The 15,000-nt window shown below is 43.3% G+C and overlaps 1 protein-coding gene across 4 annotated transcripts in view; it reads right to left on the reverse strand.

Annotated features, from left to right (window-relative positions):
* Gdap2 (ganglioside induced differentiation associated protein 2) overlaps window positions 1-15,000 on the reverse strand; it is a 98,030-nt gene that overhangs the window by 71,288 nt on the left and 11,742 nt on the right. For 3 of the 4 annotated variants that reach the window (XM_086536607.1, XM_086536609.1, XM_086536608.1), the window contains exons 6-8: window positions 14,970-15,000; window positions 14,309-14,393; window positions 12,798-12,818 (exon numbers count right to left, since the gene is read on the reverse strand). The exon at window positions 14,970-15,000 is cut by the window's right edge and continues 124 nt beyond it. In XM_086536607.1, coding sequence (XP_086392733.1) covers window positions 12,798-12,818; window positions 14,309-14,393; window positions 14,970-15,000 — 137 coding nt within the window. The remainder of the gene's footprint in view (window positions 1-12,797; window positions 12,819-14,308; window positions 14,394-14,969) is intronic. The other variant, XM_086536610.1, reaches the window with a different exon arrangement.

Consider the following 15,000-nt stretch of genomic DNA (forward strand, 5'->3'; position numbering starts at 1 on the left):
GCTTTACACGTGGCGGAAAAAAAAGTGAAAACGAAAAATCGCTCGAGCACGTCGAGACGCTCGCTCTCTGCCATACGGCAGCGCTCTTGCGGATAGCGAATTATAAATATTCTGTTGGGAGGAAAATGGAAAAAAAAAAGAAAAAGAAAAAAAGGTACTTGGTATACGTTTCCTGAAGTTCGATACTGATGGAACCCAAGATCGAAATCTATCGAAAATAAACTGTGCAAAGAGAAAATGTTAGAGCGAGAGAGAAAAAGAGAAGAGAGACAGAGCAGTTTGTAAATAGAGGCGTCAAAAGGGGGTGTCAACACGCCTTCCTTTCACTCATAATTCGACGGTTTCATTCAAGTAACCGATGTAAACAAACCAGTCTACCTCACAGTGATCACGTAAGAGCATCTTTATCATCACAAAAAATGTACACAACCACAAATCACGTAAAACCTGTTTCGAAAAAAAACTTTTAACCATCACAACAATGGCAAAAGCAAAGGGAAAAATTCATATTCATGCGACGAATGACACGAAAAGCTCCGAAAGACAACGATATTACACAGCCCTCCCAACAGGGCACAGATAAGCCATGTGCGCGCGCCGCCTCGCCCCGTAAGGTGTATTATGTCATTACCTCTCAATAGGATCGTCGTCCGTATGAGCGTACCTGCGAGATCCCGCCGAGCACTAAGGCTGGTCGTGTCATTGCCATATAACGTGATAATCGACTTTACTTGCGCCAAATTGTTAGTATACAAAGAATTACGTGTACAGGAAACAGCTTATGACACTGTAAAACAAAACATACCTGAATATTTTTATGGCTGTGATGATACTGATAAGGATAAAAACAGTTTCACTGATAATAATCACATCTGCATGCAAAAAGAAAAGTAAATAGCATACTTAATCGTTATCTTTGCCATTATATCATAATTGATGGCGCATCACTCCACCAGCATCACACAACCTCATCAACACATCGACACACACACACACTCTCACTCACACCACTCAACAACACCACACAAACACACACACCAAATATAGATATATATATCATATATATATATATATATTATATATATATATATGTATATATATATATGTATATATATTTATATATATATTTCTCTATGTATGTATTGTGTATATCAGTGTGAGTGTGTGTTAGTGTGTGTGATGTGTGCGTGTGTGTGTGTGTGTGTATACATATACATATATATATATATATATATATATATATATATATATATATATATATACATATATATATAATAAATGCATAAACCAATCCTCTTCCCGTCCCTAATACTCACTGCATGAACAGGGCCCACTCATCCACCCCCAAAGAACGCCGCCCCGATCCGCAAATGAGCAAAACACTCCCCAAGCACGAAATAACTCCTCGACGACCACTTCCCTTCCAACAGCTCTATTTTTAGATCCTTCTGAATCTTCCGCATCCGCCGAGGCAGACGGCCAACGCTGGGGATCTTGAACAGCTCGAAGTATCGCCATGCACACAAATGGGCCATGCATGGTGCATGGAACGGCCAGGCGGGGCAAAGCGAACAACAGGTAAACGGTTCACTAATCGGGAAAACAGATGTATAAGTAGTTACTGTAAGATTTTGGTTTCGCTTCACCCCGATTTTCCATCGAGAATAACCGTAGCGAAAAATGAGCGAACTGATGACAACCATAATCTATAACTAGAACGAAAACTAATGTAACTATAAATGGTAAATATGAAAAAAAAAAAAAAAATGTGTGCCAAAAATGAATGTCAAAACATCCGTTCTATGTTGATATATAGGCAGAAAAAACGCCAAACATAATAGACCGATTTTGTGAATAGTTTTTTTTTTTCTTTCCTTCTTTTTTAAACATAACATGACATAACGTACAAGGATCGTAGGATGACCAGTACTGATGTCCTGCACTGAAAGTATTCACAGACACCATTCGTCTCATGACCGCTCCTGACCCGTCTTTATGACTATCTCATATGAGCACCTATCACTTTATTATAGCCATGAGTATCATGACCGCTCCTTTGACCTTCCCCCCCCCAGACCCCCCCCCCCCCCCATTGCCATATGAGGGATTAGGAAACACTCCCCGCGGCGGCGTCTTCCTCTATTAGGAAGAAAAGCCTTTGAACAGCTCCAAGTCATCCGGCCGCGACTCGTCGCTCCAGTGCTTCGTATTCCGCGCCGAGCCGAAGGAGTCGGGCCGCCTCCCGAGTCGCTGCTTCGAGTCCGCTCTCGCTGCCGTGTTGCAAGATACAAAACAGGGAAAATACAGACGAGATACAAACCTCTGTCCATCTGGGGATAGGCCTACACTGACAGGTGATCTTTTTAGTTTCCACAAAACCCAAGGTCATGCGCACATGTGCGCGCATGATATATATACATATACACGTTTATGTATATATATATATATGTATATATATATATATATATGTATATATATATATATATATATATACACACACACACACACACACACACACACACACACACACACACACACACACACACACACATATATATATATATCAAAAGAAAAAAAAAACTTGATGGACTGAGTCAAACGCCTTCTCAAAATCAACGTAAGGACAAGATACAAAATATATTGCTTCCTCTAAATCGTGAGTAAATAACATAAAACCGTCACCCAGGGACAAGTGGAGAGATGGCATGAAATAGCAATAGTGGTGGTGATGATGATGATGATGATGATGATGATGATGATGATGATGATGATGATGATGATGATGATGATGATGATGATGATGATGATGATGATGATGATGATGATAATATATAACAAAATAATAATAATAATAACAATAATATCAATAATGATGATGATGATGATAATAACAAAAACAGATAATAAAATGACAGTAACAAAGCATGAAAACAAAACAAGAAGAGATGAGAACAGAGAACAACAACACACACTACAACCAGCACACGCCACAGGGATCGCAAAGGCTACCAACATCCCGCAGCAACACCATCCCAGCGGCACCGGCGACGCCGAGCCTCGCCCTCCCTCTACGAAGCGGTCCCCTTCCACACTCACCTCCCCACGCCTGCTCCTTCTGCAGGAGGCCGTAGGAGCGAAGGAGGGGCGTCCTCACGTCGGCCATGGTGCTGGCGCCCTTGCGAGCCACGGTCCTTAAACCGCCCTTGAGGGACCTCTTGAAGGACGAGCTCGAAGTGGCGGCGGAGGCGGAGGAGGCGGCGGCGGAGGACGACGAGGCGATGGCGCGGCGGCGGCGGCGGCGGCGGAGGCTGTGATACTCCTCGGAACTGATGCACAGCCGCAGCACATCCATCGAGAGGCGCCCCTTGTAAGAGCTCCTTCGCTCGCTTGCGCGCACGCGTGGTCAGAGGAGGAGGAGGAGGAGGAGGAGGGGAGGGGGGGAAGAGGAGATATGGGGCGGGGGATGATGGGATTAGAGGGAGGAGGAGGAGGAGGAGGAGAAAGAGGAGTGAGAGGGTGAAAGAGGTTGCAGGAGCAAAAGAGGGGAAGACCGTGACAGAGTGAAGAGATGGAGGAGGAGGAGAAAAGGAGAAGGCGAAGAGAGGAGAGGAGAAGGAGACGACAAGAGGGCAGAAGAGGAGAAGGAGATGGAGAAGGAGGAGGAGGAGGAGGAGGTGGCCAGTGGGGCTAGAGCGCGAAGGGTCCAAGTGTCCAGTGGAGCCGCACGAGGACTCCCGTGCAGGAGAGTCTCACTCACGAGGCCACTGCTTACGGATTCACTTTGCCTGTTCCTGCTTTTTCCTTTTTATTTTTCCTTTCCTTATTTCCCAAATTTCAATTCTTTTCCTTTCCTTCTCTGACGAGGACGTGACCTCAAACGAAAAAGGGTCTCTCTCTGCGCGCCGTCTCCGCTCTCGCCGTCACACGTCTCCTCTTTCAGCTCGTCATTTTTAGTGCACAATAGGCGATGAATTCATAAAAGACCCTAATAATAATGTATAAACAAATATATTATATATTATATATTATATATATACATATATACATATATGTATATGTATATATATATACACATACATATATATATACATATATATACAAATATGTATATATGTATATGTATATATATATACATATATGTATATATATATATACATATATGTATATATGTATATATGTATACATATACATATATATACATACATAAATATATATATATATATATATATATATATATATATATATATGTATGTAGATAGACTGATAGATAGATAGACGCGACCAAACATGTTTGCAGGGAAGAAACGGGGATTGGACGGGAGGAGGAGGGGATAGGCCTGTATGCACAGGTCTTGTTTTGAGGAAAGCCAATTGCTATGTTGTCCTGACCTTGTTACGGTCATAATACTCCCATTTTGCTTCTGTTCATCTCCACTTATATTTCGTTTAGTTACCTACATTTTATTCTCCATCCTCCCTCTTTTTTTTCTTCTATTCTCTCTCTCTTCTCACGCACGCGCACGCTCTCTCTCTCTCTCGACTCTCTGGATGGTTCTCTATTCTATCTATCCTCCTCTCTCCTATTCTATCTCTTTTCTCTTCTCTCTCTCTTTAGCGCTCTACTCATCTATCTCTCTCAGCCGAGCACCCACTCTCTCCCTTCTCTTCGCTCTCGCTCTCTCTATTATTCTCGTTCAGCTACGACGCTCTCTTCTCCTCTATTCTCTTCGAACTCTCTATCTCTCTCATTTCTCTTCTCTTCTCTCTCCCTTCATCTTCTAGCTACATATCTATTACCTATCCTTCTTACTGCTACCTTCCCTACTTTCCTCCTCCTCCCATTTCCTCCCCCCTTCCCTTCGCCCTCCGCTTCCCTCCCCTGCCCCTCTCTCTTGTCACTCTCCCGCCCTCCTTCCCCCCTCTCTCTCTCTCTCTCTCTCTCTATATTCCTTCTTTCTATTCTCTTCTTTCACTTCTCTATCATCTCTCTTCCGCCTCTCTCTCTCAAACATTCTCGCCCCTCTCTCTCCTCATCCCTCTCTCCTCACCTCGTTCTCCAACCTTTTTAATCATCTTCTACTCGCTAATCTCTCTCATCTCCTCTCCCTAGTCGTCTTCCCACCTCCCATCATCTCTCTCTCTCTCTCTCTCTCTCTCTCTCTCTCTCTCTCTCTCTCACTCTCTCTCTTCCACTTGCCTTTCTTTACCCTGTCTCTATGTGTTTCTATATCTGTGTCTATATGTCTGTCTGTGTTTGCTTGTCTCTATCTATTGCTGTCTGTCTGTCTGCATGTCTCTGCCTGCCTGTCTCTGGCTGTCTGTCCTACTCAAACTCAAACTCAAACTCAAACTCGGACTCTCTCCCTCTCACTCTCACCCTTTCACTCTAACTCTCACTTTTTTCTCATCCTCTCGCTCGATCGCTCCTGTCTCTAGCTCCTTCAACCTCCTCCTCCACCCTACAGCACCCATGCCTACCTGTTTCTCACAATGTTTCCATCTGTTGCGAAAGGCGCCCCCTCATTTCGCTAAGTATTATCTCGTAACTCATGTCGCCATTCGCGGGAACCTGGACACTTAAGATACAAACAAGACGATATACACACGCACAGATACAAAAAAAAAAACACACACACACTAAGGAGAAAAGGGGAGAGAGAGAAAGAGGGCACGACGAGGCAGAAGAGGGGATGTGGGAGGTGGGGGGGGGGGGCGGGGCGACGACGAAAACGACCGACGGCGACGACGACGACGACGACGACGACGACGCAAGAAATAGTAGCGGCAGTCGTAGTAATACCAGCGGGTTTGGCGACGGGCGAGGAGGCACTGGAGAGGAGAGCAGCTGGAGAATGGGGCACTGGCATGGGGAGGGGGGAGGGGAGGGGGGATACTGATAATGAGGATTGGAGAGGAGAGGGGGTGGGTGGGGGAGAGAGGAGGGGATGACGGAGAGGGAGAGGGGGACAAGGGGGGGAGAGGGAAAAGGAGAGGGGGACCAGGGGGGAGAGGGAGAGGGAGGCGAGGGGGAGAAGGAGAGGGGGAAAAGGGGGAGAAGGAGAGGGGGAAAAGGGGGAGAAGGAGAGGGGGAAAAGGGGGAGAAGGAGAGGGGGAAAAGGGGGAGAAGGAGAGGGGTGTCTTTGGGGGGGAGGGAGGGAAGAAGACTCAGGGGGGAGGGGGGGGGGGAAGGAGAGGGAGTAAGGGGGGGGGGGGGGATAGTGGGGTTGAGGGGGGAGAGGGAGAAGACCTAGGGAGGGGGGAGAAGGGAGTTCATAGGGCGGGAGGAGGAGGGGGGAAAGGGGGGAAGGGAGTTCATAGGGCGGGAGGAGGAGGGGCAAAAAAAAAAGGGGGGGGGGGGGGGGGGGGGGGGAGGTTTCACGTAAGGTTTCCCCTTTCTTAACCTCTTACCGCATCGCCAACCGCTCTCTCGCGCCACCACCCGGAACTTAACACCTGGACGCACGCGCACGCGCGCACCCACACATACACAGACCAACAGACAGGCACGAGTTGCGCAATTCATGAAAGAGCAACAATAATAACAGCATCATAATGGCCAAGCGGGCTATAGAAACCATTGCGATCTTAAAACCTCGTAATATCTCAATTTTGAATAACAATTTTGGCACACTCCCAAATCTCCGAAATTGTCAAATAATCTCCTACATCTTAAACTGTCAAAAATTCTCAGAATAACGAAAGGAAATATCTTACGATAGAAAAGGATATATCAAGATAGAATTTGAATAGAAAGAGACAATCATGGATATGCACAGAAACATGTAGGTAAAAATAACATACATAAAGACAGACTGGAAATGACTCATACAACATCCAGCTTTACGTCATAAGCATAACATTCATCCAAACACATGTGGAGGGAGAGAGGGAAAGAAAAGAGAGGTGAGGGAGAAAGAGAGGAAAAGGAGGAGTGAGAGAAGAGAGAGAGAAAGAGCGAAATGAGAGAGAGACTGGACACACAACCAGAAGGAAAAAAGGTCACTCTCTCAGACTCTAACAGAACGTTAAAAATGTGTAAGGGGAGTAGAGATAAGGAACAATACGGGAACACTAGGAAGGAAAAAAGGTCACTCTCCAGAGACTGTGTAAGAGCCCCAAAGAGGAGCTAAAGACTCGTTCTAATTAAGACTTTTGTTTTTTGTACTACTTTTTACTGGGTATACTTTGAAGAACTGGGGTGAGGATAACCTAGGTTACCCTATCCTTTTAAGATATAAGGAACTACTTGTCTCAATAAAGTTGTCAAAGTCAAAAGTCTATCTCTTTCATACAAAGAGAGAGAGAGTGAGAGAGAGAGAGAGAGAGAGAGAGAGAGAGAGAGAGAGAGAGAGAGAGAGAGAGAGAGAGAGAGAGAGAGAGAGAGAGAGAGAGAGAGCCGAAGACGCAAACGAAAAGCAAATGACCAAATCAAAACACAATAAACATGAACAAGAAGATTAAGCCCTGCCCCCCTCCCACCATCCCCCTCTCCCCCCGCCCCCCATCACCACAAAGAGAAAGAGGAAGGCCTAAACAGGCTCGAATGATGACGTCTGTTCGCTCGCTCGCACGCACGCACGCATGCACGCTTGAAGCCCAACGACAGCAGTCAATCTATCCTTATGCAAGCACAAACATGAGAAAAAAAAGAAATGGGAGAGGAGAGAGGGTAAGGAGAGACAAAGAGACAAAGAGAGAAAGAGAGAGAGAGAGAGAGAGAGAGAGAGAGAGAGAGAGAGTGAGAGTGAGAGTGAGAGTGAGAGTGAGAGTGAGAGTGAGAGTGAGAGTGAGAGTGAGAGAGAGAGAGAGAGAGAGAGAGAGAGAGAGAGAGAGAGAGAGAGAGAGAGAGAGAGAAAGAAAGAAAGAAAGAAAGAATGAATGAAAGAAAGAGAAAGAAAAAGTGAGTGAGTGAGAGAGAGAGAAAGAAAGAGAAAGAGAGAGAAAATGAGTGAGGGAGAGAGAGAGAGAGAGAGAGAGAGAGAGAGAGAGAGAGAGAGAGAGAGAGAGAGAGAGAGAGAGAGAGAGAGAGAGAGAGAGAGGAAAGAGAGAGGAAAGAGAGAGGAAAGAGAGAGGAAAGAGAGAGGAAAGAGAGAGGAAAGAGAGAGGAAAGAGAGAGGAAAAAGAGAGGGAGGAGAGAAGAGAGAGGAGGAAATTGAGAGAAGAGGAGGAAATTGAGAGAAGAAGAGAGGAGAGGGGAGGAGAGGAGAGGAGAGGAGAGAAGAGACGAGGATAGGAGGGGAGATAAGGAGAGGAGAGAAGAGACGAGGATAGGAGGGGAGATAAGGAGAGGAGAGGAAAGGATAGGAGAGTAAAGGCGATGAAAAGAAAAGAAAAGAAAAGAAAGGAGAGAGAAGAGAGAAAATGAGAGGTAAAGAGAGGAAGGATAAGAGATGAAAGAGAGAGGAAAGAGAGAGGAAAGAGAGAGGAAAGAGAGAGGAAAGAGAGAGGAAAGAGAGAGGAAAGAGAGAGGAAAGAGAGAGGAAAGAGAGAGGAAAGAGAGAGGAAAGAGAGAGGAAAGAGAGAGGAAAGAGAGAGGAAAGAGAGAGGAAAGAGAGAGGAAAGAGAGAGGAAAGAGAGAGGAAAGAGAGAGGAAAGAGAGAGGAAAGAGAGAGGAAAGAGAGAGGAAAGAGAGAGGAAAGAGAGAGGGGGAGAGAGAGGAAAGAAAGAGGAAAGAGAGAGGAAAGAGAGAGGAAAGAGAGAGGAAAGAGAGAGGAAAGAGAGAGGAAAGAGAGAGGAAAGAGAGAGGAAAGAGAGAGGAAAGAGAGAGGAAAGAGAGAGGAAAGAGAGAGGAAAGAGAGAGGAAAGAGAGAGGAGAGAGAGAGAGAAGAGAGAGGAAAGAGAGAGAGAGAGAGAGAGAGAGAAGAGAGAGGAAAGAGAGAGAAGAGAGAGGAAAGAGAGAGGAAAGAGAGAGGAAAGAGAGAGGAAAGAGAGAGGAAAGAGAGAGGAAAGAGAGAGGAAAGAGAGAGGAAAGAGAGAGGAAAGAGAGAGGAAAGAGAGAGGAAAGAGAGAGGAAAGAGAGAGGAAAGAGAGAGGAAAGAGAGAGGAAAGAGAGAGGAAAGAGAGAGAAGAGAGAGGAAAGAGAGAGAGAGAGAGAGAGAGAGAAGAGAGAGGAAAGAGAGAGGAAAGAGAGAGGAAAGAGAGAGGAAAGAGAGAGGAAAGAGAGAGGAAAGAGAGAGGAAAGAGAGAGGAAAGAGAGAGGAAAGAGAGAGGAAAGAGAGAGGAAAGAGAGAGCAAAGAGAGAGGAAAGAGAGAGGAAAGAGAGAGGAAAGAGAGAGGAAAGAGAGAGGAAAAGAGAGGAAAGAGAGAGGAAAGAGAGAGTAAAGAGAGAGGAAAGAGAGAGGAAAGAGAGTAGAGAGAGAAAAGAGAGAGAAAAGAGAGAGAAAAGAGAGAGAAAAGAGAGAGTAAAGAGAGAGTAAAGAGAGAGTAGAGAGAGTAAAGAGAGAGTAAAGAGAGAGTAAAGAGAGAGTAAAGAGAGAGAAAAGAGAGAGTAAAGAGAGAGTAAAGAGAGAGTAAAGAGAGAGAAAAGAGAGAGAAAAGAGAGAGTAAAGAGAGAGTAAAGAGAGAGTAGAGAGAGTAAAGAGAGATTAAAGAGAGAGGAAAGAGAGAGGAGAGAGAGAGGAAAGAGAGAGTAAAGAGAGAGGAAAGAGAGAGAAAAAAGAGAAGAAAGAAAGAGAGAAAGAAAGAGGAAAGAGGAAGAGAAAGAGAGAGGAAAGAGAGAGGAAAGAGAGAGGAAAGAGAGAGGAAAGAGAGAGGAAAGAGAGAGGAAAGAAAGAGGAAAGAGAGAGGAAAGAGAGAGGAAAGAGAGAGGAAAGAGAGAGGAAAGAGAGAGGAAAGAGAGAGGAAAGAGAGGGGAAAGAAAGAGGAAAGAGAGAGGAAAGAGAGAGGAAAGAGAGAGGAAAAAGAGAGGAAAGAGAGAGGAAAGAGAGAGGAAAGAGAGAGGAAAGAGAGAGGAAAGAGAGAGGAAAGAGAGAGGAAAGAGAGAGGAAAGAGAGAGGAAAGAGAGAGGAAAGAGAGAGGAAAGAGAGAGGAAAGAGAGAGGAAAGAGAAAGGAAAGAGAGAGGAAAGAGAGAGGAAAGAGAGAGGAAAGAGAGGGGAAAGAGAGAGGAAAGAGAGAGGAAAGAGAGAGGAAAGAGAGAGGAAAGAGAGAGGAAAGAGAGAGGAAAGAGAGAGAGAGAGAGGAGAGAGAGAGGAGAGAGAGAGGAAAGAGAGAGGAAAGAGAGAGGAAAGAGAGAGGAAAGAGAGAGGAAAGAGAGAGGAAAGAGAGAGGAAAGAGAGAGGAGAGAGAGAGAAGAGAGAGGAAAGAGAGAGGAGAGAGAGAGGAAAGAGAGAGGAGAGAGAGAGGAAAGAGAGAGGAAAGAGAGAGGAAAGAGAGAGAGGAGAGAGGAAAGAGAGAGGAAAGAGAGAGGAAAGAGAGAGGAAAGAGAGAGGAAAGAGAGAGGAAAGAGAGAGGAAAGAGAGAGGAAAGAGAGAGGAAAGAGAGAGGAAAGAGAGAGGAAAGAGAGAGGAAAGAGAGAGGAAAGAGAGAGGAGAGAGAGAGGAAAGAGAGAGGAAAGAGAGAGGAAAGAGAGAGGAAAGAGAGAGGAAAGAGAGAGGAAAGAGAGAGGAAAGAGAGAGGAAAGAGAGAGGAAAGAGAGAGGAAAGAGAGAGGAAAGAGAGAGGAAAGAGAGAGGAAAGAGAGAGGAAAGAGAGAGGAAAGAGAGAGGAAAGAGAGAGGAAAGAGAGAGGAAAGAGAGAGGAAAGAGAGAGGAAAGAGAGAGGAAAGAGAGAGGAAAGAGAGAGGAAAGAGAGAGGAAAGAGAGAGGAAAGAGAGAGGAAAGAGAGAGGAAAGAGAGAGGAAAGAGAGAGGAAAGAAAGAGGAAAGAGAGAGGAAAGAGAGAGGAAAGAGAGAGGAAAGAGAGAGGAAAGAGAGAGGAAAGAGAGAGGAAAGAGAGAGCAAAGAGAGAGGAAAGAAAGAGGAAAGAGAGAGGAAAGAGAGAGAAAAGAGAGAGGAAAGAGAGAGGAAAGAGAGAGGAAAGAGAGAGGAAAGAGAGAGGAAAGAGAGAGGAAAGAGAGAGGAAAGAGAGAGGAAAGAGAGAGGAGAGAGAGAGGAAAGAGAGAGTAAAGAGAGAGGAAAGAGAGAAGAGAGAGGAAAGAGAGAGAGAGAGAGAGAGAGAGAAGAGAGAGGAAAGAGAGAGAAGAGAGAGGAAAGAGAGAGGAAAGAGAGGGGAAAGAGAGAGGAAAGAGAGAGGAAAGAGAGAGGAAAGAGAGAGGAAAGAGAGAGGAAAGAGAGAGGAAAGAGAGAGGAAAGAGAGAGGAAAGAGAGAGGAAAGAGAGAGGAAAGAGAGAGGAAAGAGAGAGGAAAGAGAGAGGAAAGAGAGAGGAAAGAGAGAGGAAAGAGAGAGGAAAGAGAGAGGAAAGAGAGAGGAAAGAGAGAGGAAAGAGAGAGGAAAGAGAGAGGAAAGAGAGAGGAAAGAGAGAGGAAAGAGAGAGGAAAGAGAGAGGAAAGAGAGAGGAAAGAGAGAGGAAAGAGAGAGGAAAGAGAGAGGAAAGAGAGAGGAAAGAGAGAGGAAAGAGAGAGGAAAGAGAGAGGAAAGAGAGAGGAAAGAGAGAGGAAAGAGAGAGGAAAGAGAGAGGAAAGAGAGAGGAAAGAGAGAGGAAAGAGAGAGGAAAGAGAGAGGAAAGAGAGAGGAAAGAGAGAGGAAAGAGAGAGGAAAGAGAGAGGAAAGAGAGAGGAAAGAGAGAGGAAAGAGAGAGGAAAGAGAGAGGAAAGAGAGAGGAAAGAGAGAGGAAAGAGAGAGGAAAGAGAGAGGAAAGAGAGAGGAAAGAGAGAGGAAAGAGAGAGGAAAGAGAGAGGAAAGAGAGAGGAAAGAGAGAGGAAAGAGAGAGGAAAGAGAGAGGAAAGAGAGAGGAAAGAGAGAGGAAAGAGAGAGGAAAGAGAGAGGAAAGAGAGAGGAAAGAGAGAGGAAAGAGAGAGGAAAGAGAGAGGAAAGAGAGAGGAAAGAGAGAGGAAAGAGAGAGGAAAGAGAGAGGAAAGAGAGAGGAAAGAGAGAGGAAAGAAAGAGGAAAGAGAGAGGAAAGAGAGAGGAAAGAGAGAGGAAAGAGAGAGGAAAGAGAGAGGAAAGAGAGAGGAAAGAGAGAGGAAAGAGAGAGGAAAGAGAGAGGAAAGAGAGAGGAAAGAGAGAGTAAAGAGAGAGTAGAGAGAGTAAAGAGAGATTAAAGAGAGGAAAGTAAGAGGAAAGAGAGAGGAGAGAGAGAGGAAAGAGAGGAGAGAGAGGAAAGAGAGAGGAGAGAGAGAGGAAAGAGAGAGGAGAGAGAGAAGAGAGAGGAAAAAGATTTACACAATCCTGCATTCCAATTTTGTTAGTCACTCATGCAAACATCCAAATCACAATATAAATTACAGCATAAAATATACAAACACTTTTATATCGTTGGAGATCAGGCAAACAAACAAATACAATACCATTTATCTATTTGATAAAAAAATATAAAACAACAACGACAAAAGAAAGCCAAAGGGGGCAGATGCCATCCAACAACAAGAGAACTAAACAGCTATGCAAACAACAGCAACAAACGAGAAGGCTAACTAAGACCTGCTACACATGCCAAGCTTCATCCACATACAGGCTGCCGAGGGGAACACATACCACTATCTTTCCCGGCAGCTCGGACCAAGAGTCTTGTCAGAATCTAGATTGCAACTCACTCTCTCTCTCTCCTCTAGGGCTAGAAATAAAGGTGGTGAAAAAAAAAAGAAAATGGTCTATGGCATTACGAGGGGGGCGGGGGGAATCTTTTGCCGCGGCTTACATTACCTCGTTTCAATTGAATCAGGTCTGGAAAGAGATTGAACCAAGAGGGGTTTCATGATTCTGATATTTGACTTTCTTCTCTGGACAAAATTCAGGATTTGGGACCTGAAGTAGCTACTTCTTTTTAATTTGTTTTAAGATTCATTTTTCTGGACTTTATTCAAGTTGAATATTAGAGCTTTAGTTTTGTTTATTCAAGGGATTTTAATTTTCTAAATACTGTTTTGCTTTTGTTTAAAATACATAAACTATGTAAGTAAATGTTAACCTATATCACTCTTACTAAAATGCATGAAATGAGACATTACTAAACACAATAAATCAAGAATTAAAAACTGAGAATTAATTAGACATGAACATTATGTAAATCAACATCCTTTATGTTATTTCATCTTGTACAAAACCTCAATAGAAAAATTACAGAAATTATAAATAATCTAGCCACTGAATAATGTTCAAATATAATACTTAAATGCACTGTACCACAAACAGCTGTAAAATAACAAAGGATGCAGTGACAATATTTCAGAAGAACTTGTTCTACCAATAGTAAAAAAATTGTATATTTACTGCCTGCATAGTTTAAAAAAGTACTACTTCAAAATTTCACCATTTTCACATACTCTCTACGAACATGAAAACTACAGCTGCCATTGTCTTTTTCTAATTCAACTGGGGAAAAAGGTCTAATCCATGAAAGGTCAATGCATAAATCTATCAAATCCGATTACTGTATCTAAGCTCAGAAGAACTTCATTAAGTTTTTAGTGATGTCCTATCTCTACCTCAGATACAAAAATGAGAACAGAAGCAGTTAATGGATCAAAAAGGAAAAGTCAATAAAAAATAAACTAAAAAAATACAAAAATAACTTCATGAATTTTAGTCCTGCTGAGCATAAAAATCCATTATTTAATTGTTCTGTGTCTGCAGTGCCCACAAAGCTGAAATGCACTACATCCATAGGCAAAGGTATTCTACTTTTCACACATGGGAAAGGCAGCCGAACCAACAGTAAATCACACATGAAGCTCCACCAAATGCTGCATACTGAACAGTTAAAGCTTGACAATTTGTACAATACCTCACTTGCAGACAACACCATTAATTTTTTATGTCTATATATACATTGAGTGTGTTTTCTCTTCTTGCAATCAAAATGAAAAAATATATCCATGATTAATTGCACAGAAGAGACAGCATGCCACTGTACTGCTAGCTCTTACTTATCAATCAAGTTCTTTTTCAAACCTGTAGTTAATTCTTTTTTTTTTTTTTTTTTACTTCTTCTTTAACACTTGCAAACACTAGCTTTTTAAACATGGACAAAATGCTACACTAACAACACAGACCAACAATACTTAAAAAAAAGTCTGTTACAGCTTTCAAAAAACTAGATGAGTCTCTACCACATCCTAATCCAATAAAATAATAATAATGACAAAATAATCATTTTACAAAATCCTGAATATAAAAAGAAAAGAATTACCACAAAAGTCATAAAAGATTCTTACCTTCATATTTATGCTGTGGATTGTCAATAATCCGAATCTGCCTGTCTGGGATTAGCGGCTCTCCCAACTCGTCTCCAAGATCATTCTGAAAGACGGAAAAATACTTCCCTTCACTGAAACTCCTGGGCAAGTGGATTTCGTATCCTAAGTCACTCAGAAAAATGGGGACTCCTTACCATCAAGCCTCTAACAAGCCTCATGTTTCCCCAAATCATCTTGAAAGATGATGTAATATTCTACAGCACCAAGACTACTTTGCCACTTATCTCAGAGGCTGTTCTGAAAGATAATATAACATTTCTTTGTCTAAATACTTTTGATCAAAAGTATAAATCTCAAGAGATAACTCTGGATGATAGATCAATACTCCCAGGGAAATATGCAGAAGCTTTTGATTATTAGTCAAAGATTGAAAGGGGCCTTTTCTTTAAATCTAGTCTTGCTCATAAAATTGAAACTCCCACCTGTTTCTGAAGGATTTTGACCATACATTTCACACTTCTGTGATAGTGACCAAGCCTATCTCAACCAACATGAGCTTAAAGTCATGGCAGCCACATGCAAGATAAAACAAAAGGAAAATCATCTGAAATACACAAATCTTAAAATCAGTATTCTTTTAAAAAATAACCTACATTTCCCTAAATCAACAAGCACTTACAGGCAACAAGCAACAGCTGCAGTCCTCATCC

This window comes from Penaeus japonicus, unplaced genomic scaffold (genome assembly GCF_977035675.1).
Source record: "Penaeus japonicus unplaced genomic scaffold, GWHDUDI00000001_assembly GWHDUDI00000004, whole genome shotgun sequence".
NCBI lineage: Eukaryota > Metazoa > Arthropoda > Malacostraca > Decapoda > Penaeidae > Penaeus > Penaeus japonicus.